Source organism: Brachycentrus maculatus, unplaced genomic scaffold, assembly GCF_059751285.1.
Source record: "Brachycentrus maculatus isolate JH-2025_06_01 unplaced genomic scaffold, ASM5975128v1 h1tg000116l, whole genome shotgun sequence".
NCBI lineage: Eukaryota > Metazoa > Arthropoda > Insecta > Trichoptera > Brachycentridae > Brachycentrus > Brachycentrus maculatus.
The window spans coordinates 792,849-820,846 of record NW_028280869.1 but is presented as its reverse complement, the minus strand read 5'-3'; the positions used below and the strand labels follow the sequence as shown (position 1 = coordinate 820,846).

The 27,998-nt window shown below is 35.2% G+C and overlaps 1 protein-coding gene across 6 annotated transcripts in view; it reads right to left on the bottom strand.

The window, feature by feature from the left end:
- The window catches only part of sgg (glycogen synthase kinase 3 beta homolog shaggy), a 72,258-nt gene that overhangs the window by 33,397 nt on the left and 10,863 nt on the right, over window positions 1-27,998 (bottom strand). Inside the window, exons 1-2 of one of the 6 annotated variants that reach the window (XM_088259363.1) lie at window positions 25,842-26,170; window positions 10,490-10,543 (exon numbers count right to left, since the gene is read on the bottom strand). The exons of 2 other annotated variants lie outside the window; for them this stretch is intronic. In XM_088259363.1, the coding sequence (XP_088115489.1) occupies window positions 10,490-10,543; window positions 25,842-25,998 (211 nt within the window). In that variant the 5' untranslated portion in view covers window positions 25,999-26,170. Of the gene's footprint in view, window positions 1-10,489; window positions 10,544-25,841; window positions 26,233-27,998 lie in introns of those variants that run through there. 3 more of the 6 variants (XM_088259366.1, XM_088259364.1, XM_088259365.1) reach the window with 3 other exon arrangements.

Below are 27,998 nucleotides of genomic sequence, written 5' to 3'. Positions count from 1 at the left end.
TATTATAACATTTTCTTTTATATGGCCCCTAGTAATGGTTACAAAAAAACTAACTAACAAACCATCATGCCCCGCAGGGGTATGCAGAGAGAATCGAACGCCACACCACCCTGTCTTTGCAAACATTCTTCGCCTCTTCTACATTCATGCATCTCCTCATACATACTCGACGATTATTACGACTCCTGACCCGGCCGCTTTCAAGTATTTGACCTACCCGATTGTGCCAAGTTTTCCTCGGTCTTCCTCTGCTTCTTTTTCCAACTACATTCGTTTCATAAATTTGTTTAACCGTCTTTCCTCACTCATACGTTTCACATGTCCAAACCATCTCAACACACCTTTCTCAATCTTATCGATAATGCTTATCTCAGCCTTGCATTCTTTCCTTATTTCATCATTCGAACATCTATCAAACATCGTTTTGCCACACATTCGTCTGAGGGATCGCATTTCGACTGCATTCAGTCTGCTTTCATCATTCTTTTGCCAACTCTATGCTTCGCTTCCATACATAAGGGTTGGAACCAGAACTACGTTGTGTACTGCCAGTTTAGCTTTAGCTGGTAGATTTTTATTTGCTAAAACTTATTCAGTAATGGCTACAATCATTCTGGAAATTAATCAATATAACAAACTCCGCACTTCGAGAAGTGTGGGTTAATTTTTTTAACTCTTATCCGCATCCGATGGTGCATAGGGCACTGTATCATATAAACGCAGTTATCTTGATCGTTTACACATGAAGGAAAGGTGATCAGCCCTCCGGTTTTAGCCCAGGGTAATATTAATAAATATTAGAGTGAAAAAATAATTTTTATTTGACCCTCCCCTGGGAATCGAACCCGGGACCTCCAGTACGGTAGCCGAGCGTGTTGACCATTACACTGCGGAGGCGGATACGGCGGATGAATAAAAAGTATTATTAAAACTCGTGTCAGTTTTTCTACATTTTTTTCCTATTTTCAAATATTTATTTGAGGGAGGATTTTAAGTATGAATTATTGTTGACTATGCATAATTTTACGTTTCTAAATCAATTGCAGTTCAGTAAATGGAATGTTGCCAATAATTGAAGCGGTCATTGCGATAGTGGCCATTATCTAGATCTAGGACAGAAGAGTAACGAGCCACTGCCAGTAATAAGCGGAGCTTTTTCTAAGAATGTTAAGGATTCTGCCCTCGGAATGTACACTTATCATTTTAGTCGCGAGATACTCTAGTAGGTCAGAATTAACTACGGGGAAAAGATTCGTTTGTTTACAAAAACCCACAAAAAACAGTATGTTTTTATTTAAAAATTTAAACATTTCTGTGACACTGAAATACTGCCATTTCTTGGCAAGGATGGTTCAATCATCTATTCACTTCCGTAGTGTAAGGATCGATATTCGGCGGCGTCAACATTAATATTTATCGTTACCTTTACTAATCTTGCACTGTAATCTGAAACATAAGACTGATCACCTTGCTTTCGTATAATTTATGATCGCGATAACGCCGAATAATTGTGACGCAGTCCCCTGTGCACTGGTGAGTGCAGATAAGGTTAATTCTCGGCGCGACCTCCAGAGCGCGTGATTGTTCACATAAAGCGTGGAAAATGATCGCACTCGGACGCCGAGGACAAACATCCCTTACGACCTTTCGCGTAAATTATTACCTGAAACAAATATTGACTTCTCAAAGAGGGCTCGCTAATGACTAACGACATTGCGATCTCATTGGGCCGACCTTCCTGAACTCGGCAGTACTGGAAAACAATAATTACTCCCTGCCAATATGCGCCGTGTCGTAAACCAACTCCGTATTCCTTCTATATTAGAGTTATGAGTATGTTAGCAATTAGGTTGTATGTGAGGAATAAAACAATAAATATTATTTAATCATTAATTTGTGATCGATGTGAACCTGGGACAATGCATTATAAGAAGGGGAAACAACTGTATTTAGCATCATATATTTTGGAAAACTTTCTTTCTAAATATCTAAAGCATACTCTGCATAACCAGTGTTGCAATCTAATCGGGAGAGCGTTGTTTTTTTTTTCTTTAGCGCCGAGTTACAGGAAATTTCGTTAATCTTCAATACGAAAAATCTGTTCGCAAATCTTGAATCACCATTTTACCGATTCAAAACCGCAGATACAGCGAGTGCCACACCGGCAGTATTCGTGTCTACGTGTCTACGTTTACCTCGATGGGAAAGCAATAACAAAATAATATGGTTGGAAAAATAAATAATATCGCGTGTTAGCGGGCCATATTGACAATACTAAATGTTTTAGATTAGGAACTAATTATTATGTTACAATATTTTGCGCTTTTTTACTTTATGGGACATCTTATATCGAATGAAATAAAATGTCACGGGGAGTACAATAATTAAAAAAATGCTATTAACATCATTTTTACCAACTTCTTATTCTATTCCATAAATGGATGATGCATAAAGTTATATAAAGGTCACGTTTTTGGATTTTGTAAAAACAAATTATTAATAAAAGTTGTCTGATGTAAATAAATTATTCAAAAACGTTTCAATATTTCTCGGCAGTTATAAAACGTCATGTAAGTAGGGTTACCAAGTCAAATCAATGGATCTTGTATTCGATTCAAGTCTCGCATAAGGTCGAACAAACGGTTCAGGAGATAATTATTAGGGTAATGCCAAGTCGCGAGCTAATTGATATGTATACTATAAACTATGATTCGCTAAAACTTGCGGCAGTTAGTCACATTAGCGAACCACGAGTGCTTCATCAATGTTGCAAGAGGCCTTATACACTAGCGGACTGGTAGACTCGCAGGCTGGCAAGCTGGCAGGCTGGCAGACACGGTCACGATCTCGTACATTCTGTATGACTGAGGCTACACGCCGAACGTAGTGCCTAGAACTTGACATTGGTACCCGTTTACATCATTGTTATACAATACTTCATATTCAGAGATAATAATCGAGTATTGGAAGCAAGAATTGCAATATCCGAGCGAATCAATTTTACTCGGTGATCTAATACCATATACCGGTGAGGTTTCAATATAGTAAAAAAAGTAAAATATGAAAATAAATAAATAAATAATACGGGAATAGGAGCGATAGGACTGGATAGAGTTTTACTAGCCACTTTCTTCTCTTCTCATCTGACTGTCATTTAATAATTTTTACTTTTTTTGTCACACGCTGAGGCATGCATTCTATAAAGGCAGAAAAGCAGTGCCTACCCTGGATTACTCATATTCCATATAGAAACACGACCAGTGCCCACTTTGCCTTATCCTTAACCAACCCTACTGCCTACCTTGATAAGAAACTCTGTGCACGCCGCTGGTCACATGCACATAAAGGCGGCGGCAGATTCTCCACAACACGTTTTTTGCTCCCAATTGAATATATTTTTATAATAAATAATTCTACAAAAATAACACGACGAAAGCACTGGGAGTTTAATAAGGGTCGGTTACAACAAATTCTGACACTTCGTCGGCAGTTGTCGTCAGAACTTCGAGACGCGGATCTGACTTGGGAGGATGCAAGGGAGCTGGCAGCTAACAGAAAAGCCTGGAGACAGTTTGTGGACTCCATATGCTCCACCTAGGGAGCGGATATGGTTTAATTATTAATTAATTAAAACAAATTAATTTGTAAGTTCCCTAGATCCGTTTCTAGTTAAATATTTATTTGTTCAATAGGTCGATGGATTTACGAGGAGGGTCGAAGGGCGTGAATCCCACGATATACTTTATTGGCTCTGGTATCAAAATAAGACAATAAATCAAACTGTACGAAACTTAATTTATTGTTCTCAGTTTCTGTCCGAAAGCGATAAAAGTGGCTGAAAATAAAACGCGGCTTTGGAGCAGTGGTCACAGGAGACTATACTAAAAATTAACTGAGATCTCTTTCACTGCAAGAAACCCGACTATCGTTTTAAAATAACTAACAAACGATAATCCGCTTTCGGTCAGTAGGAACATATTCCTATTTATCAATAAGACTGCTAACATACATACCTTATGTACAAGAAGTTTAAAATAATAAATAAAATATCGTTTCCCCACAGAATGGAGTGGATAGATTGTCAATTTACACTTTATTTAATACACCTTATTTTGGTAAAACATTTTACTTCTTCCTAAAGCACGTATTTCCTAGTACAAACAAGCCTATTATTTATTGATTCGTCATTACCTTAGCGGAAAAGCATAATGATTTAATTGTAAAAAAATAAAGCACTTTATAAGACCACATTTGAGTTTATTAATGTGAACAAGCTCCTTCCAAAGCAAATGTGAACAAGACTAGTTTCGAGAACTAAAGATGCTCTCATCGACAGGTGAAAATACAAAAGTCTCCTGACATGTGAAGAGTTGAATAGTGGCATGGTTTTGTTTAAAACTAAAAATAATCAACAACACAGTATGAAGTATGATTATACTATGTGTAACCAGGTGTATGAAAGCTAGAAACATAAGGGTTCCATCCTTTCTACCTCTCTGCCATTAGTCACTTCCAGACTAAAGCTAAAAACATTAGGATTCCATCCTCTCTACCTCTCTCTGCCATTTGTAATTTCCAGACTAAAGCTAGAAACATAGGGATTCCATCCTCTCTACCTCTTTGCCATTTGTCATATCCAGACTCAATCCCACATATTTGTAAGCATTAAGCCACAAAATGTGTCACTCACTATTACAACCGTTTACCGTATGTACTTATGCAGATAGCGATCCAAAGATACAGTATCTCTTACACGCGACTATCCTTCCGCTCTCCGCCCATACATTCGCACAAACTCGGGCGGACAGTGTGCGCGACCTGCCGCAATACGCCTTCACTTTCACTAGGACTAAGCTCCGATTAGCGCTTAACCGGAAACCCAACCGTAATCCGCCAGTCAACCATAACTACTCGAGCAAAAATCTTAATTTATACGCGAAACGCCAACCTGGTGACCGACTGACTGTGCCTTTGTTATAGATAGAGGATTCACAATGAAGGAACGACTTTGTTCGCACTTCTATTCGTCTTGTAGAAAAGTGGCCGCTACAAGGTGCAATAGTCAACAATGGCATTTACCTTTTCAATAACAATGTTATAGGCCATCTTCGGAGAGAAAAAATTGGTAAAATAGAGAATATCGGAACATCTACCGAACAATAACATCCGCTTTCCTCTCCACCTTCTTTTGCGCCCACCGTCTCCTCTTAGTAAGTTTAACGTCTATTTATTTTGTGTACATTTAATTAAATATACAATTTCATATTGTTTGTGAGCGAAAATTTATAAAATTTAATTAACCAATTGTTTCTCATTGATTGGCTATTTGAAACATTCGAATAACATTATTGAATAAATAAATACGAAACGTGTGAATAAAATAAGTCGGTAAACTTACACAGCAATAACGGTGCAATTAAAAAAATAGCACCGTGTTAATATATGTACTCTGTAAATAAAATTATAATACGTAAACGTACAAATTCATTCATAAATCACCGGAAGAAATTATTCAGTTTGACTACATACATAAATAAATGTGCGTTTTCTCATCTCTCGAGTCGGCGGAATTAGCGTGAGATATTTTCGAAATGATAACAAGGTTGCTGTTTTTTTAAATACATTTCTGTGTGTGATCACAATGATGGGCGCCATTTACTCTGCGGGATGTATCGGACGCCACCAGCCGCCAGTAGCGAGGATCCCCCGCTGTCCTAGTGACATTAATTCAAGTGTTATTTTACATAATCATTCGCTGATAAAAAGGTATACATAAAAACGTATTTGTATAAAGCATGTGGGATATATTTATCAATTAAAATTCAATTATTCCCGTTCAAAATTTACCTACTACTCCAATTTTAAAATTATTCCCGTTCGCAGTTATCTGTATTAGCAGAAGTGTGTAGGCACAGATTTAGTGCGGATAAGAATTTAAATCCAAATATAACAAATTCACAAGTTACTTACATATTTGATTAACTTTCGTAAGAAATCCCGGCCCTAAAACGTAATTAATAGAGTAATCCAATCCAAATAGAACATTGTTGGAGAACAGTTTTTTTTTATCATGCTTTTCAATCCATGCTGTAAAACGGAAATTTTTTAAAAATTCACATTTAGTCCAATAGCTTTAACTTTTGAATTATTTGTGTAAATCAAACTTTCGAAGAATAAATGTTGAAAACAACGTTCCAACGTATTTTTTATCGACAACGTTTTCAGTGTGTCCTAATACATGTCCAAAAATGTGGATTATCTCCAATTAGGAGTTATTTTTTACATTATTTTTGACATGTAGACATAGATGAAGAAGAATATGGAAGTCACCATAGATGTCTCTAGTGACTCTCGAACACTGTGTTTAGACTTTTGCAAGAATGCGAATGGTGTGGTTGTCAATCATGGGTAGAATTGGTGAATGTTACATTGTATAAAGTGACCACTTAAATCAGCCTATGATGATCGTAAGCCCAGTAAATGCCCACATTTCCATATTCTTCTTCATCTATGTTAAGATGTCAAAAAAAAATCAGGTATTCCCAAACGAAGCAACTCGAGCGAAGTTAAAAATCTGCTTTCTTATCAAATTCAAATAACAATAAAAACACAATTTACCACTAGCTGTCAAACTGTAATAAAATATTATTTTTAACATGTAAATTTTACACGAAGGTGGTGCTTATTAACAAAACAAATCGTTATTAAGATGATATGTGGATGATTCGTTAATATGTATTATAGTTTATAAAATTGACAACACACTCGTGGGGAACAATTAAGACAAATGACACGATTAAACACATAAAAAACAGAAAAATATGACACACGTGGGTTAAGGTGAATACAGTGTATGAGAGGTGGTAATATGTGAATGTGTCCACGGGTGCAACACGAATGGAGCCTGGAGCCACTGTGAGCGGAACAAAGCCAGATTGGTCTCGCGCGGGTGAGAAAATGGTTACTTTATTTATACATTTCGCGTTTAATTTGTACAACTCCATTTTAATTTATATAATAAGTATCAAAATCAAACACTGATTTATGGAGTCGCAATTTTTTATTTTTTAAAAAACACATCTATTTAATTTGTGACAATTATTTCGCCTTGTGGCATTTTCAAACTAATGTGAAGTTTAAATGGACTGAGGGTCCTTATATAGCTGTACAATTATAGGTGCTTAAGTAATAGTTATAAAATAGTAATTTATGGGAGAAAACCATAGTTGAGGGTGAGACCAAGGTACGATAGGTTATGGGGCATGTATGTACTAATATTAATTTTCGGGGAAAGGAAGAATCTATTGACGAATGTATTAATTTTGTTTTTATGGCTTTAGGCAATTGTTGTTTAGAATCTTCACATTAGTTTGAAAATGTCATAACAAAGCGAAACAATTGTCACAAATGAATTTTTGTGTTAATAAAAAAAATACATTTTAGAAGACTATGAAAATAAGTGTTTGATTTTAATATTTAATATATAAAAGAAAATGGTTACTGATTGCCAATTACAATGGCATAGAGTGCGACTGCCGGTGGAATCGAACGGGCGAATGTCTCTGCATCGAGTCGACGCAATGAAGACAACAGCTGACTGCGAAGTGATTCATTAACACTCATATATGAGCCGAAAATCAATTATTTTGTTGGCTCGCGACTAGTTTAATTCAAATTTACTAATATTTTCCGTCAGCACGTTTTACTGCAAGTATGACTATGGAATGCACGAGGTTTTCGGTCGAAATGCAGAAATTATCTTGCCACTCGATAGCAAAAATGTTAACTACATGGTTGAGATAACTTCAAAATTACAACTAACAAATATTTTTTTAATCAGTAACTTTAGACTCCCTGACGATACAGATCGAAGACCGATTTCAAAATGAGAACGTCGTTAAATTAAAGTCCAGAAGTTAAATTTATTTACGTTGACTTATCTACGTATATAAAGCCTTTTGTAATACACTTCCTAGACCTAGAGGATGGATCTCAAAAAAGAAAATACGAACAAAAGAAATAACGCTACTTTAATTCAGAGCAATTTTAAACGTGCAGAAAAAGTAAGTTTAAAAATAATAAGACTAGATTATTTAAAAAAGAAACTGTTTCTAAAATCCGTACCGTCAAAATCATAAGAGCTTTAAAAATATTTCACACGACTGTTTTTAATTTATTTTTTTCAATTTGCCTAATTTATTAGCCCGTGTAACTTAATTACCATAAACTAAATCATGCGAGGGAACCCGGGTTCTATCGATCGACATGCAAAATTCAAGTTACGTTTTTTCGGAACAATGTATAATGTTAACCCTGGTCTGGTACAGAGCACTGCAATTTACGATCAATATAACGCTGTATACAGTTGTCTGAATCATAAGGACGAATTGAGGAAAGAAAATATGACTCTCGGGGCTTCCAGTAAAAACCCACCTACTCCCTAAGCCTTGGCTACAATAGCTGTTCCTGTCTGAGGAAGTATTCCGAAACGGGATTCCTCTACACCTTTTACAAGAGTGTTCTCGCTTACATTATATTTTTTGTATTAGTATATACGCTTTAAATTTTTGTTTGTAATGTACATGTTAATTTTTACTGAATAAATTGAATTTAAGAAGTTACAGCTCGTGTGTGATGACGATGCCAAGCGTTGGGTTATATCGCGCAGAATGAGTTAGTGGTGTCGGGTGGCTGGTGGCAGTAGTTAGCGTATGGCGCATGGTGGTAGTACTGCAGCCGCCGTGGATGGAACAATGGAGTTTATGCAAGTCTACAGTATCTACTCAATGAATTAGGGCCACGCAGAATTTCGCGCAATTTCTCAATTCAAACAGGAATAACTCAGAGAAAACCTTGAATAAAACAACATTGAATTTTATTTACACATGAACACTTTATTACGCTTAAATTATGCATATATTTTCATATAAATATAGTTAGTATTTAGTATTTCCACCTTTGGCAGAAATAACTGCCTCAATTCTTTTTGGCATACTTAAAATGCACTGTTTTATCATGTTTTTTGTTTCTTCGTCTTCTGACCAAATTTTTTGAATATTTTTTTTAGACAGTCTACTGTCGGATTTGGAAATGAGTATACCTTATTTTATAACATGCTCCATACGTTTTCTATAGGATTAAGGTCCGGAGAATTTCCAGGCCAGGGGAGCAAAGGCAGATTTTTGTTAGACAAAAATTTTATTATTGATTTAGCCCGGTGGCAAGGTGCCCCATCCTGCATGAAGGTGTATGGACCTTCTGTTGGGTCGAGTGTATGGTAGAAGGGCAATAAAATTCGTTCGAGGACCTGCTTATAGGAATTTTGGTTCATTGTTCCTTCCACGAAAAACAGCGGCCCAGGTAAATTGTTAATAATACATGACCATATCATTGTTGCAGGGGGGTGTTTGATAACTTTTACCACACAGGACTCATTGTAACGTTCCATTGGTGTTCTCCTGACAAATCGACGGCTCTCTGTCACGGCTTCTAACCGGCACTCATCACTAAAGATGACCTGAAAAATAGTGAAAATTTAAGTTTAATTCAAATATATAAGTTTATTTACTAAAATGATATGTTGAAAATTCAATTTAAATAAATACCTTTTTCCAATCATCTACCGAGTAATTTCGATGTAGCCTGGACCATTTTAATCGATCCGCTTTCATTCGTGGTGTCAATTTTGGTACTTTTACAGGGCGCCTGCATTTCAGATTTACTTCGTAAAGACGTCGCCTCAGTGTTGATACCGATATATTTATACCCTCTTCTTCCAATTTGATTTTTAATGTTTTTGCTGATGCACTACGGTTTTCTAAGGCACTTTGAACGATTTTTCGATCAGTCCTCGGTGTTGTTTTTCTAATCCTACAACAGTTCTTTCGCCGATTGCTGGTGGCGGGTGACTGATTTTTTATGGATTTTGATATTCTGTCCACTGTTTGACGAGAAACGTTTACTTTTTTTGAAATTTCTCTATTAGATAGTATTTCTAATTTTAGTAGCATTATAACACTAGACTTTTTTTCCTCAGAAATGTCTTTACTTTTTCCCATTTTGTCCTTTTCAAAAAAAACACTTGTGTTTACAAAAAAAAATTATACTTTATGAACTAAAATTAAAAATTAAGTTTTTTTCACAAGACACGATAATTATATAACCTCTCTGAACAAAACAACAACCAGAACTCAAGAAACTTCACTAATAAATGAGATAGGACTATTTTTCGAACATTCAACTATCTGTCTACCTGTGCTAATTAGGGACCTTTCTCAGAAAAAGGGTTTGAAATTTTGTAAAGGCTTAAATAATCCAGGTATATTTTACATATTATTGAAGGTAATATACATGATATTAGATGTCAATAGAAAACTTAAAGTATTTATGTAAAATAAATATAATAATCCAAAAGATTTCAGAGTATTCTAAAAAATAATGGGTGGCCCTAATTCATTGAGTAGATACTGTAGAAGTCAGCTATACGAACCAAACGGACGCAGTGGTCGTCCACCCACAAGCAGGGGCCCGGATACGGTCCCACCAAAAATAAAAATAAAAAAACATCCATGAGTGTCATAATTATTTCATCATGTGCAACAATTTATACACTTATAAACCATAAAACATCACAGCAACGAAATAAATTATGAAAATAAAAATAAAAGAAACAACTTACATTTTATAACTGAAAATAAAATATACCATCCGTTTGAAGTTTAACACGATCTAAAATGCACAACAAATATTGAAAAATGGTAATAATATAAACGCTTAATATGACCAATGTAGTAACTTCTTAAGGGGGAACTCGCGATTAGTGTCCATTCGGCAGCGCTAGAGCAGGTCGTCTTTCTATACACGATTTAATATATACATATTTGAGTTGGACTTTTTTAAAGAAAAATATCGAAAAATAATTTTAAATCTTTTTCAACTCCTTAACTTTCAATAAATCTTATGTTTTTAAAACCATATATTTATTTCATTCAAAGAACTTTTTTTTTCAACAACAAAAAAACGGTGTTTTAAGTAGAAAAGAAAAACAAATACCTACGTAAAATATTTCCTGGGTTTACAGAAAATGAAGCTGCGATTTATCGTAAATTGGGCCTTAAAGTGATATCTTATTAGTAATTGCATACTTTTTTATTCAAAAATAAACCTCAATGAAGCATTATCAGTCCGATAACCAGACATTTTCCTGGAACGTCAGACATAAATTCCGTATAGCTTTGAAACACGATTTTTATCGGTAGGTACAAGATAAAATATATTACATAACCCGTAACTTGATTGAAGACACATTGTGTTTTATCTCGACTATTTTCAATCAAATAGTTAATAGTACTATCTGTACTGTGACAGAAATCCATTAATAATCAAATCTTTTTGCCCGAAATGCGTAAAAACCATACAAAATACAGTTTTAATCAATCTAAATTTATTTCGAATATCAAATAGTATTCAATGTGTGAGAGGGTTGAAAGTCTATATTTTACCATGAAAGGGAAAAACAATTACGTCATTAGAAAATGGTCGTTGTCGAGGCAATATCTGACATTGATCGGAGATATCACGGCAGCAGATAAAGTAGATAATTTAAAGCAAACATTTTACGTATCGGTGTCAAATACGAGATGACCTTTATTTCCCTTATTTATTACATGCATATTTGTTCTGATAATAATCTTATCGCAGCAGATAGGGGGTTCTTTGTTTGGTTTGACAAGATGTTACTAATACCCCCACATTGTAACTTTGTTATTGAAACCTTTGTTCATTTGCATAAAAACAATTGTAGTTCATAAATGAAAAATTATTCATAAAAAACGGCGAAATGATCGTTTCAGACATACGTTAAATAAGGTATTACAAATAGTGTTTTATACGTTACGCGTTTATCCTATACATTTATCTATGACACAGAATAAAGGAAAATGTCAAAATAAAGCATATTTACTGTAAATCCATCGGTTTGCATGACAACTTAATATTCAGCTAACTAAATATGTCAACGACACTAGTTTGAAAAGGCGAAAAATGTATAACTAAAAATTAACTGGCACTGATTTCAATTTGTCCTTTTGTTCCTTTAGTTTGCGACTTACAAAAAAAAGTTTAATAAAAATAAACGTTGAAAAGCGTCATAAAAGTCTTGCGTTGGGCGTCAACAGAAATTACCGATGTGTTTATAGTGTGTTCACGAAATGGTGTTGCCAGCGAGAAGCGAGAAGCGAGTAGCGCGACAGGTCATTACGGCTTTCGTGCCAGTCGGCCGAACAAAATAATAATTTATTAGACGTTAACAAAATCCATCTCGAAACGATATTCGTCAAAAGCGTAACCCAGCCAAATCCGTGATGTAATACTACCGTCTACCGTCTACCGACAAATAATCGACGACCACGTACAAGGAGTTGAAAAAATAACTAAAAATGTTTTTACCCGCTGTAAATGATGTATGAACAATTAATTACGTTTTCAAATGAGCCAACCACTGCGGAGACGATGGCGTAAAGTAATAATGGAACACACGGATTACTCCCGAATTACTGCAAAATTCCCTCAATTAAATTCATATAATCAATTTATTCCAAATTAATAATAGGAATCATCGATAAAATTAAGACGTGTGTCGAGATGGTTTGGACATGTCGCTCACTCCTTTCAAGAACGTCATAAATAAAAAATTGTCAATTTTCAGTTGTGCATGTTTTCAGAATGCCCAGAAAATGTACTATATCCCAGCAAAAGAGGCATATTTTTCACTTAATATTTACCCGCTACAGGGCAGAAAATGTTGTTTTTACATTTTGAAGAAAAGGTATTGCTTAATTATTTTTTTAAATATACTAAATATTTTCCAAATGGAGAAAAAACCTTCAGGTTTTACCTTAAAAGATCTGTTGCACAGTAAAAAGTTCAATAAGCGGCTTGATATTAATTTTGAATACATTGTGTTATATTTTTAAACATTAAAAACGTTCTCCTGAAAAATCAAGTTTTTTGATTTATGACGTTCTTGAAAGGAGTGAGCGATATGTGTCTTCTTATTTCCGTGGGGTTAATCCGTAATTTAACGCAAGAACCAAGATGCGATAGAGTGGACTCGAACCTAGAAACCATGACTTCACTACGATACTAAAACCCGATTTTTCAACGCTTTGAGACAGTTTATAGGTAACAGTTTGAAATGAAGTAAGCCGTATTTGGAAATAAACAAATCGTACGGCGCCGTGTGAAGAATGCGACAATAAAGTAAATTAAGCATAGTCTTGTTTTTAAAAGACGTATTTATGAAGGTCCAAGTTAATTAGAAACGAAATAAAATATGATACTCGAAAGTATTTTATGTTTTGCGTCCTGACTTGGTACAAACTAATTTGGTACAAATGGAGTAGGCCGTTTTTGGAAATAAGCACCTCGTGCGGCGTCGTATGAAGTATGACCCGGGACATAAAAATAATACGAGCATGGTCTTGTTACGAAAATATGTATTTATTAATGTCCATGTTGGTTAGAAACGGAATGAAATACGATTTTTGAAAGCAATTTATGTTTTGCCCTTTGTGGCTTAAATTTGGTAGAACAGAAATCTTTGCATTTTTAAATGTGAAAACAACATCGCGTTATGCATTTGAAAAATGAAGTCAAGTTTAATAATAGGTCACTGTTTATTATGGAAGACTACTAGTCAGTTTCACACACTCAAAATATAGTGAATGTCTAAAAAAATAAACATAATAAAATTGGAAATTATATTTTCAGACGTTTCTTAGTACGCAAAATAATTATGAAAAGAATCTCACCACCCATAAATGCAGGTGCCAGCCAACTGCAATATTTTGCACTACAGAAATTAACCAAATAGGATCATTATTTTGGATGTCAATAGATGAATGTTACACGATGTATAAAGTGAGACATTTTAGTTTTTTTTTACTGAAAATTAAATCTCCAATTCCGATTGTGTGCCAATTCGTTACCATAAGAAATACTATTACTACTACAACTATACTATTACTATGAAATACTATCACTATTACTATTCAATACTATCTCTAAAATCTAAAGGAATAACAATTTACATAATTTTGAGTAGAATTCCTGGAAAAAAATTCAAAACCATCATAAATTCAATACCCTGATTCAATAGCATGAACCGGTGATCTTCGACCTTCGACTCTTTGAAGCAACGATATCCCTCGAATAACTGCATTATTTTATATTGTTTTTTTCCTCAATTCAAGTGAGGCTCAAACAGAAAAATTGTTCCCGAACGACTTCAAAACTTGTCGAAAACCGAGCAGTTTCAGGCAAATTAGATATATAAACAAAGATATGAGAATAATACAGCGGGATACAGAATAAGTGGAAACCAAAACAATTTTGTATAAATATGGATAACTTTTTAATAAATCATTTTGTATTTTAATAAAATTTTGGTGTTTTACTTTATAATAAAAGAAGATAAATCAATTAATTTCGCGGCAAATATGAAATAAGTTCAATTTTTTTTTCATATGAGACGTCTACAAAATTCTCACTGTAAGTACGATGCCTCACTTTATAAAAGTGTTCACTCGACTTTAAATGTGTTAAAGATACCTTTATTATACCTACATATCGTTTTCATCAGAACTTATGCGGTTCTTCCGCATGGCCTAGGATACGTTGTCCATGACAGAAGGACGAGGAGAGCTGACCCCAGCAGTCTACAAAGACGATAAGTTGGGACGTAGCCAGGAAAAAAAAGCTTTACTAAAAAATATTTATCTCGTTTTAAAGCTGTACTCGTAAGCCCCTTCATAAAAAAATACAGGGACCCCAAAAAACTGCATAAATATTATCGTGTTACATATGATATAAGTACTAGTTGTTTTCACATTGATACTCTGCGGTTTTTGCCTCCCCAGATATATTATAATTAAGAGTTATTTTATTACACAAGTAAAATCACTGGAAGAGATGTTTCGCTGTGTGTAAAATTAAATGCACAGGAGGCCAAAAGAGTGGTTACAAGAAAGTCACAGTGACATTGAATAGTACGCATTTAAGGAGAATACGGTTGAATAGCTGATTATAGTTTGAGCTATATTAGAAATATATATATTAATGCTTCATAAATCAAACGATGGAGCATGTCAGTAGCGAATCGATTTCTATTTCTGTTAGCAAATATGATTCATCGAGGAGATGTCGCAATTGATGATGAAATTAGTGAAATTAATAAACCAAAAAATATAGAGATAAAAGTAAAACATAGAGAAAAAGTTTAAGCATCCTAATATCAAATTGGCGATTTCTCAGCGATCGTATTTTTCTTCAACCATGATCGACAATTGACTCTCTATCTCCATCCTTCGATGTGAACGGTGATTTGGTGAAGGTACACATGCAACTCTCGAGCGATCTATATAAATTGAATATCTAAATTTTAGCTTAGACGAAATTCGATGATCGTTGAAACGATAACCCGAACATACTTTGTTTGTTTGGTATGCTTATATTTTCTCACTTTCCCGTCAAATTTTTAATTGTCACTATGTTTTGTTTCACGATGTCTTTTAACATTTAATTATTTAAAAACAGATTTCGATTTACGGATCACAGGTTCCGGACACGGAATCAATTGTTGGATCGAATCCCGAGTCACACGGTCATCACTGATTCAGGACTCAGACTCAATTCAACGCGCGCACTGCGATCTTTATTGTCTGATTTAAAGTTACTTATATTAAAGTTGTTACGAATATTATTTCTGGTATCGGTGGTAACATGTTTGAGTTTTAAGTATTAACAGACATAATCGGAATTAATTTAATTTAATTTAATTTAAATCGGAGTCGAGTCTGGAATATCAACGGAACGACACATATTTGTGTCAAAACTGAGTAGTTAGAAAAATGTAGACGTTTCAAGCAGACTGCGTGTTCTCCAACGCAACGAGCGACAAGTTATGCACGGAAAACATAAATCACCAGAATATATGCGTTTCATGTAATTATACAAACATTATTGGTTTTAATAACTTAAATATGATTTTAAATATATTCTAAAATACCCGATATTAAAAATATATATATATATACACCGCAGGACAAAAAAATTTACGAGTTTACTTGCTACCGCACGCCTTGACTTTACTGAACTCTTTTTCTAAGAAATCCTTTATTGATACCTCTTTCTTTTGTTCAATAAATTAAAGACACTTTGTGTCACCTTTCTACAATATTTACATTTTAAAATGTCTCAACAATTTTGTTTTACCCGCGTTTGAGGGAACATAACACAACAATCATGGAAAGTGCAAAGCAAATGTCGATAGCGATAAAATCCAAAATAATCACACTGTCGCAACAAAACATATCTAATTGTAAAATATCTCGTCGAGTTGGGTATTCAGAAGGTGCAGTGAGGTTTTTATTTAAAAAATTCCAACAAACTGACTCCATAGAACGGAAAAAAGGAAGCGGATGGGGGCGCGCGACATCTGCCCGAGATGATCGATTAATAAAAAAAAATGTTATGCGCGATCGATTTTTAACGGCACTTAAAATACACGCAGAGGTGCAGTCTACTAGCTAATCAACATTTTCAGTAAAAACAGTGTTCAGGCGGCAGTTGGAGCATGGTTTCCAAGCACGAAGTCCCGCAAAGAAACCATTACTGACGAACAAAATGCAGAAGGCTAGACTGGATTGGGCGAAGGAGCACCAGAATTGGACCTTGGAGGATTGGCAAAATGTTATTTTCTCCGATGAATTAAAATTCAACCTTTTTGGTCCAGACGGCATAAAGATAGTTCGACGAAAACTTGGGGAAAAATACCATCCGTCGTGCGTCCCTCGAACCGTTAAACATTCACCCTACGTCATGATTTGGGGGTGCATGACAGCGTACGGTTTGGGACCTTTAAATTTTATACAGGGTACGATGAATGCCATCCAGTACAAAAAAGTGCTGAAAAACCATCTTATTCCAACAATCGAGGACATTACGCAGTATACCGCGGACCCGATTTTTCAGGACGATTTGGCGCCGTGCCATAGAGCCCGCACTGTGAGTACAAATATTTATTTTTTAATGCACTTTGTAGACCACTTGATAAATAATTTATTGTTTTTCTTACAGATCATTGAATACAAAGATAAAATTGGCTTAAAATCGTTGACGTGGCCCGGGAATAGTCCTGATTTGAACCCGATAGAAAATTTATGGGCGATTATGAAAAAAAAAGTTGGGAAAAAAAAATAAAAAACATTGAGGAATTAAAAAAAAACTTGATTCAAGTTTAGGAAGAAGAAATAACATCAGAAATTTAAGATTCGCTTTACGCTTCGTTAAATAATAGAATTTTACATGTTATAAAAAATAAAGGTGAATTCACTAAGTATTAAATATTTTTAAATGTTATAAATATGTTTAAATGTAAAATACCTTAATTTAAAATAAAGCGATTAGAACCTTCTTCTTAAATATGAATAAAAAAATTACATGTCTTTTATTACTCCATCACAAACACTCGACCATAAATGAACCGTTATGGGTCTCTTAGGTTCGGATAATCTGATACCTGGTATATAATGGCAATTTCTAAGTACAATTCATGAGTAAGATCTTTCATTTTAACCTTGAAGTAACGAGTAGTCATCACATATGTTAAACAATACAAAAAAAAACTAATTAAATATCAAGAATAATTCATTATGTGTCAATTTTAGTTTTTTTGAGGACTCGTAAATTTTTTTGTCCAGGGGTGTATATTCGCCATATATGACCGCGGGCCGTGGGCCGCGGATTGGCCAGAGCTGATTAAAACGTAATGTCACGGCTGAGCGCGTGCCAGAAACACGCTATGCGCTGCGCTGTCGGGTGATGCGGCGGTCGGCAGAAGGCCCTTCGCACCACTTGTTCCAGCCACTTTCATTTAGCGCCTCACAATGTCACCCAACGGACGAAGGCCCGTCATTCGCGTCGGTCCACGACGAAGCAAGGTGGCCAAATTAACTCCAACAATCTCCAAATTGGTAGCGCCTCGTCCTACGGATAGCGGCGATCGCTATACCGACAGCCTCCGACTGTCACCGGTGTGGGAGGGCGACCACTCCTTTATTTCGTTTAATTCGAATGACCCAATTAAACCAGATCGACTAAAACAAATCAAAATGACGGAACTATCCAGGAACAAGACAAACGAAGCGATAATTCTAAGTGTTCGTAACGTTTTCGTTGGCGATCTTAACGCGAATACGTGATTAATATATAAAGACAATTAACACGTGCGCACTTTGTGCCATTATACAATAGTACGCACGCCCTAATGTCGCGTAATGCAATACTGGGAGTGTGAATAATTTTCCACTGTTGCCAAGCGGCCGCTGAACAAGGATTAGGTCCTTATCAACAAAGCGGATTATCTACTCCGCATTATAATAGCATTCGGAATCTAAGCCCATGTGCAAAAGATGTACTACTGAGTGCGCTCAGCAGTACCAGAATGGAATGTTTTATACTGCAGCAACGGCATATGCAGGCGAAGGTTGAAGTTGCTAAGTATCGCGACAGGTGATACGGTGGGATTTTCGATAAATCGGTGCATTTTATTAGCAATCGGTACCGGTGTAGTAGGAATATAGGTCGCGGCTTAGAATTCGGCGTACTATGACGAAATGCGTGACGCACCCTCCTGGCCCCTTGGCACCGCGCCAGCTTCTCTCGCGCTCTCCTGATCTCCTGGTCCGTCGGGAGGTTCGATCCTCCGTTCAACGCGCATTAATAACCCAATATCCCGTAATATCACACTCTTTGATGCTCTTTCATCGTCCTAAGGCGCGTTAACTGATAAATTAACTGTCAAATTTATCATGCTTTAATAAGCGCTTGAAAAGTTCAATTAAGAAATCAACTAATCGAGGAAGAAAGCGTTTTTCGGACCTCGAACACACCATAAAAGATAGCGACTTGAAAATACTCTCGATAAATACAAAACGTGATCAAGCATCGCCGATGCGCGATGGAACCATAATGAGTTGAATATAGCAATAACATAAGTGACCGGTTATTGCAAACGGTTGTAAACAATTTGATAAAGTACCTTTTACGTCACTACACTGACGTTACATCTCTATACAGGCCACAAATTATAATATGTACAAATTCGCGGTATTCGTGCGTTTGATTTAATTAGTACTGTTGAAGGTCAACTCGATGTAGATTGAGCTTCCAATCAGCAGTAAAAATCAAGTTTAATGTAGGCGTTTGAGACAAATTAATGGGTCGTTTTGTCAAGAATCAATTACAAGTGGATCAATAATATAATAATTACGGCATCGACACAAATGATGACGTCCGTCCTACGACTGCGCAACGCGAGTTGTTATTTGCAAGGGAATGGAAGGGCCCATAAAGCACGAAGGTACAACGGCTCCAAGATTTGTTTTATCAAAGTACAATGATAACAGCATCTACCTAATTTTAATATAAAGCGATTTCTATTCCAACTACTCTTTACGGATATCCCATTCCGTTGAATCTGCATAATTACACGGCTATCTAACAAATACAAGAAATTTGTAGAAAATCAACGTAGAAGAATTAACTAGGAATATAAATAACACATAACGGCTGTGCAATCAATATCCACTAAAATAGATTCCATGGATTGCGACGTTTTTGTTATTTAGAGAAGCTTTATTTTAACATTGGTTTTCAAGTAACAACGTAAGTTGGGAGCCAATAAGGAAAATAACTTATGTGAACAGATGCATACTATTGTTTGTTTAAGTGCACATCAGCTATTTTTTTTCTTCCAGTTGAATAATGTAAAACAAAAAAAAAATATTTTATCATTTTTATTTATTTAAACTGAATGCACAGAAAATAAATAAGTACATTGGCGGACTTATTGCTAAAAAACCATATCTTCCAACCAACCAAAAACAGATTAGCGATATTGATCAAAACGTTTGATACCATATAAGGTAAGTGTCTATAATACTGACCTAGTTTTTGTCTTAAGCCGGTCCATATTTTTAAAATATTTATTTAATATTAAAACGGCTTAATAATTTTTTAAATTTATTTTTATTTTTTAATGGGATAGTTTTATCCTTACAAAGTTAAAAAAATAATAGTCAAAAGTCAAGTGCATATATTAAAATCCACGCAATAAACAGTTAAAGGCTTTGTATTCAATTCACCTATTCGAAATGGATTATTTCATAATACTGACCGCTGTTGCCCCTATTACTGACTATGAGTGAAAAAGACAACTAAATTCATATTTTAATATATTTTACCATATGTAAACTAGAGTAAGATATAAGTATTTGTAATGGAAATAAATGTAAAAGTAAGTACTTATGTGACAATTTATTATTTATTAAAAAAAACATATTGGTTAAACAAAATGTATTGTTAATGTATTGTTTTAAGCTCACTATAAATAAGTAATTCTGGAATAGAATAATTTCCTCTAGCATTTAGTCACACCGGTTCTGGAATTATTTTTATGATTCCTTCTGAAGTATACTATATAGTATCCTGTTTTTCTGGCACTTCCAGTTCAGGCATACCATGACCTTGATCAAAGCGGAACCATCCTTTTTGGGATTTATTACAATTCCTAAAAAATTCCCCTTCCTACTTTACAATACAGGACTCATTTTATTTTAGTTTTTACGAGGAAGATTTTTTGAAGACCCTTGGTGATTTTCAGTTTTTTTTTCTTCTTTTCTGCCACTTTATCTTCTGGCACACAGAAACTGCTTAATCTTTCCTGTCCAGAGTAAAAAAAAACAATCCGCGGGTTCCGAAGGGGGTACTGGCAATACCCCAAGTAAAATGCTAAAAATACAGGTTTTTCACAAATTCGACTAATGTCAAAATGTTTATCATGCTATTGTTATTCTATTTTTTCCATTTAAATTTGAATTTTCTGCAATAAACAATAATTTTCAAAAAAACATAGTTGTGAAGAAGTTCTCTGCGGAAATGACATTCAATTCCACCCAATGTTTAAGCATCACTGGACACTAGGCGCTTCGGCCGGAAACGATGCAAGCGAGAGGGGGTGAGGAGAGAAAGAGAGAGAGAGAAGCATACTACTCGGTACATACTAGCGGGTTTCTAATTTGTCGTATATTATGGTGAAAAAAAAACAAAGAATGTTAAAAAAATCAGAAAAAGCGAGAAACAATACAAAAATGACATTACGTTGTATGAACAGTTTGGACTTGGGTTTGGGAATATCTGTCCATCTGTAGCCTGATTTGGAAGTGAACAAATTTTCTTCATTTCTACTGTTGTCTACCATATGTACGGGCTTGACGCTGTTAGAGTCAGATTCATCAAGTTCTTGGATTATATAGTTATCTGAGTCGGCGTCGGAAGCATAATCTTTATTTTCTAACCCTAAATGGAATTCATCATCACTTATATACATACATCAGTGTCCGTATAGCTCAGAAGTTGCTCAATCATATCATCTGTCAATTATTTTCCACTCATTGTTAGGGTAAAGTAAATATTAAAATTATGACAATTTAATTAGTGTAAAAAGGTAGATATTTATAAAATAAATATGAAAATGCAATTGCACCAAGAAATTTCAGTAGATAATTTAAATTAATAATAATTCTTATTAGAAACGAAAAAAAACACTCTGTATTTGCCAAATAACGCTTGCGTAACGAGAACACGATTCACACGCGTGCAAATTTGGGAATCTACCGCCGATGGTTAAACTGTGGAGATAGATACAGCGCTAGTAAAGAAATTGATATCCCCTTCGGAACGGGACAGTTAAACGCTGTTAGAACATTTAAGATCGTGGGATTTGGAGGTTTACAAGGAGTAACCTCATTTGGGTGTGCAACATTAGAGCATGATGGTAGTGTGCCTGATATGTATATACATATATATATATATATATATATATATATATATATATATATATATATATATATATATATATATATATATATATATATATATATATATATATATATATATATATATATATATATATATATATATATATATATATATATATATATATATATATATATATATATATATATATATATATATATTTATATTTATATTCTACTAACCCTTATCCGCACCCGATGGTGCACTGCATCTGCACTGATGTTGTATTGACGCAGTGTTATCTCGATGGTTACTTACATGAAGGCAAGGTGATCACTCATGCGAGTATAGTGGAATCAGTTTATGTTTGATAATAAGTTTTTTTGTTGATATTATGTTAAAAAAGAAAAAATAAATTGTATTTTAACATAAGAAAAATCACAAAAAGATGGCTCAGAACGAAACTCCTTTTCTGAAATAGTATGTGTTTATAATACTGATCTAGATTCGTTTCTATTACTGACCGCTGAAACTATTTATTATAATTATAAAACCAAGCAAAAATATATAGGTCAGAATTAGGCCCCCATAATCCAAAAACTGTATGCTATCCAAAGCACGCAAGAAATTTACGTATTTAAGAATTTTCACAAATTTATGTAAACTTTAAAAATGCTCTCGTCTTACTCATTACTGACCTATAGGTCAGTAAAGGAAACTAATGAAATTTCGGGTGAATGTAATACTGACAACTTTTATTTTATAAATGTATTGTATTAATCATATGGTTATTTCACAAATACTTTGTTTTTTGTAAATTCAATACACTAAACTAACTAACACATATAAAATATTAGTAAATATCAATCATATAAAAATAATACACCTTTAAAATAAAACTTGAAAGATTAGGCTTGTCTGTTAAGGATTTTCCGTGTGCGCGCGCTACTTGCCAGATGTCCAAACTTTAACTGATATTTCAAATATGAAAAATCAAAATATTGTCTGTAAAACATTGTCATCACATAACACAAGCATGGCTGCAGTGTTGGTAATATTAAAAATTAGTAATAATTGAACCAGTGTCTTATTATCTGTTGTTTCTTTGAAATAGGTCAGCAATAGGGGCTAGGTCAGTTTTATAGACACTTACCTTATAGCTGTTTGCAATCAGAGGGTATATAGTACTTGAACGTTTAAAAAAACGTTAATTACAAATTGACATTTAAAAATACATAAATTACAAAAGATGATAATAAGGAGGGATAAAAAGGAAAAGGGGAGTTTAGGGAAGGAGGTAGAGGGAAAAACTAAGAGAGGAGGTTTGATGGACAGTTAGGATTCTGATGATAAAATGTAATGTCTTAATTATTATTTATATTATAAGTGTTGTAAAATGAGTGAAACCCATTTTCCAACTTTAACAAATTGAACGTTTCGAATGATGTCTTCACCGCGGTGAATGTAAATGAAATAATGGGATTCGTAATAGGATTATTTATAAAGGAATTTATGGAAAATGATTATTCATTGACACTTCATTGGCTTTGGATAGTAATAATGTATGTAAGTAACGAGGCATACGTGTTACTAATTACAGGCGGCAATCGCTACTTCGAAAGTAACAATTCTCTCTTCATAAATAGCGATGAGTCCATTCCAGGAAGTCCGTTCCGAAGCTTTATTAACCTAATAAACAATATATATTATTTTAAATGATTGGTCACGAATGCTAGATTTCATCTCCGAGGGCCATTACCATAATATATTATAGATGTCTCAACAGAAACGAAGTATCCTTTCGTACGAAGGAAGTCTGGAGATTTATAGGACCTATGACCTGACCTGTCATTGGCCAACTTTACTGAAAGTAATTGTGATTTATCGGGAGCGGTTGTTTTAATACAGCCAGTGTTAACACGTTAAACGCTATCACTAAAATTTGTCAATTTTGAAATTCACAAAAATGTTTTCGGTAATTTATTTTTTTTAATAATATAATGTATTTAGTTTATTTATTTTTTGATTTGAAGATGGGTTCCATTGTTATCTTTTTTTAATTTAGCTCTTGACTGAGGTCACTGGTGCACCCCAAGGCGCTGCGGTCCAACACAGGCGAGGTCACCAGTGCCCCCCACGGCGTTTAACGTGTTAATATTCAATAATGGCCACGTTGGTGAACGTTACACAAATGTATATATAAAGTTATAACTTAAACCATATTTCTTTCGTACGAAATGATAATTCGTCTCTGTTGAGACATCTATAATAAGTAATTAAGACCAGAATAATAAAAAATTAATAATATTTCATATTTACGAAGGGTCAACCCGTTCACTTGCCTTTTGGGATTGGTAGGGACAATTTTGGTAAGAAAGATTTTTTTAATGCAAATCGGTGCAATATAAGGAAGATTGATCTCATTTGGTTGTGCAGTCAAAAAACATCTGCTGTCGGTGACCTTCCTCCTAGTATACATAAATTACCGAATAAGTATCAAACGTATATAGTGATACTAAGTATATTTGTATGTAAAGATAACGCAATCACAAGTGTAAGTATAGAAAAACAATAAACTTTAATGACACATCTTGATTCATTTCATAAATAAACACTGCACCAAATATGTTGTTTACACGATATGGACATACGACGCATTAACCGTATGCCGTAGATATATTGATAATAATAAATGTCGACTTAGCGACAAGATTAACTAAATACTAAAGGGTCCGCCAAATAACTTTTTTTTTTTGAAAACAGGGCGCAAAACATCGAGTGTAGCTTCGGCTGTGTGGCACGTAGCGCCGTCCTGTTGAAACCAAATGTTGCCAATATCCTCCTCTTCAATTTTTGTGAACAAAAATCCGTTCAACATGGCCCGATAACGATCGCCATTGACTGTAACGGCCACTCCTTGCTCATTTTCAAAGAAAAATGGCCCAATTATGCCTCTGGACCAAAATCCGCACCAAACAGTGACTCGTTTTGGGTGTACCGGCTTTTCAATGTATGCGTGCGGGTTTTCTGTGCCCCAAATACGACAATTTTGCTTGTTTACATACCCGCCAAGATCAAAATGAGCTTCATCCGAAAAGATGATTTTTTTGGCAAAATCGGCATCTTCTGTAAGTCGATCGCAGGCCCACTCAGCGAAGCGAAAACGCATTGGATGGTCAGTTGGCTTCAACTCCTGAACCAATTGGACTTTGTATGGCGTCATACCAAGGTCTTTATGCAAAATTCGTCTCAATGATGTCTCCGAAATGTTCAATTGTTGAGAACGACGGTGAATTGATGTTGATGGCGCTTCACGCACACTTTCTGCCACAACATCGATATTCTCGGGTGTACGCACTGTTTTTGGCTTTTCACGCTTTGGTTTATCGATGAGGATGCCAGTTTCTTTCACTTTTTTCACAAGATAACGAACATACGGAGCTGACGGTGCTTCTCTTCTTCCAAAAACCGTACGCAATTTTCGCACACATTCTGCAACATTACCATGATTTTCAAAGTAATGTCGCAATATTTCCCAGCGTTGTTCAAGCGTATACACAACCATATTCGCTCAGCGGAAGGATAAAACTAATTATCTGTCAAATCAGACATGAGCTAAGTGTTACCATTCACGAAATAAGCACTAGTTGAAAAAAAAAACTTTAGATGGCGGACCCTATAAATACTGAATTTCTAACCTAAAAATAAGCGTTAGTTTTATTTTACAATAATAAAAATAAAAGAAGTTTTGTTTTGCAATCACGAGACGTTAGATATTGAGTTATTCATTTTTTCGACTCGCTTGGAAAATACAAACCCCTTTGTACGCTTAGCGCGACAAGTATTTGTTGTTTTTCCACATACTTATTACTACAGCGTATCGGGTGCTAATAAAGCGAAGGAGATAAAAATGATCACACGGCAAGTTGAGTGACCCGCTGTCGGGAGGATCGCTAGTTACTTACGGGTTCTCGGGACGACCAGAAGCCTCCTGAGGGTCCCGGCTAGGTTATCGAGCAGACGAGCGCAGGGGTGCGGGCGGCGCGGGGGCACCTGGCAGCCGAGGGCGAACAGGACCAAGCTCAGGGGTAGTTCGGCCAGAGGACACAGCTCCGCGCCCATCCCGCCACATACGAGTGCCGATCACGGACGTATCCCGAATAATGGAGGCACTCGCGCAGATGTGCAGTAACCGACCGCATTCGTTTATCGCGCACGGCGCAAAAACGTTTTATGAATATAAATAAAGATTAAGAAATGTTCGCGAGCGGCGCGGATGATGAATAAGCGACGAGTATGTATTTTTATACAGAGATGCGCACATGCGCGGCCGTTGTCCTCACGGAGGAAATAACAGCACTGACATTCGGCACATTTGTACGTAGGCAGGTTACCATTATTGGACATTGACCCAGTTATGGAGATTCGTAACTAAGGCAGAATCTACCAACATTCAATTGAATGCAAAAAAAAATCGCTAATTAAGGTGTGATTTTCAGCACATGTTAAAATTGTAATAGTTCATATAAAAAGTCTCCGCGGTATTTTGCCACTAGATGGTGTTGATGCCTATATATCGGGCAACACTCGCCCGATTGTCTCCAACGAACATGCGCTTAAAAAGTAGCCAACTAATTACCATTTGTTTTGGTCTCTGCAAAACTCTCTTCATGGTAAAAAATTGGCCGACCGAAGGACTATTGAAAATCACTCGGCCAAGTTTTTTGACTATAAACCACAAAAAATAACAAAAGGTCACAGATAATAATGGGCAATATGTACATGATTAAACTTGATTTTTAACAAAGGAATTTTTTGACAAAAAATGTACCAAAAAACCGCGGAGACTTTTTATATGACCCAATATTTTCGTATACCTACCAACAACCGCGAACTCGCGTGTAGGTAGTATTTATTTTTCAGTCGTAAAAGCTTTTTTAGGTTTACTAACATTAAATATTTTATCCGGGTTGCTGTTTGAATTATCCATTTAAGAAGCCGTAAATGACAGTTTTGTGAGTGTCGCAATTTAACCAAAGAGCATGCTTTTTAAAGTAATCCACACGATACGATAACAACGTAATAACTAAAGTCCTAAATAGTATGCAAAACAATATTTGGGACGTTCAGGTTCATTTACCCTGCATCGCATTATTTACCCAAAGAGATATCTCTGACAATGTTATCACGAAGAAATGGGCGGGAAAAGTATCGCGATGAATGATACAGACGTTTTAAATGTTTCTTAGTTGCAATAATTGAATTAGCTGTAAGTTCGTGAGAAGACTCGCATACAGAGAGTGTCGGAGTAACAGGAGAACAGGTTTGCCGAGACGGTATCCACTTGCACAGTGCAGCGCTCGACTCGCACCTACCGACTCCGTTATTCCGAACGAAAACCGATCATTTTGTATGAACAATCGACCGAAATGTAAGAAATTTACATTTTCCAGCAATACAATATGAAAGGCTGCAAGGCGATAATCGATTACTACGGTCAGGCATGTTTGGATCGATTTAGGCGACCAAAACTAATTTCAAATTGGCGCGTCGTCGTCAGATTAAGATTTTTATTTTATTATTTTTCACATCTGCAGTGCAGTGGTGATTTATGTTTATTATACAATATAAAAGCACTATCTGCCCTCTATTTTGAAACGGCTGTATAAGTTTTAAACTTTGACCAGTATCAATAATCTGTTTTTGGTTGGTTGGAAGATATTGCTTCTTGGCAATAAGCCCGCCATGTACATATATTTATGCGCAAGAAGTTTAATAAAGAAATAAATACATATAAGAGGTAGGTAATATCAGTTCATTTAAAAGATCCGCGAGAGTGGACCTATATCACTTAAGTGATCAGTGCATAAGACTGGATCAATTGAACGGTCAAAAAATGACATTCACAATCGAATAGCACATTTCTTATTCGGACTGACTAATAACGCGTGTGATGAATAATATTTTATTTAGGTTATTGCATTGTGGTAGCGGTGCATAGTACTGTTTGCATGCTGGTATACTGTCCTGATGAAGAGACGGGTAAGTCTCGAAAATGACAGGACCAATCCCGATGACTTTCAAAAATTAAGAATATTTTATTTTAAAGAGCAGTGGAAATT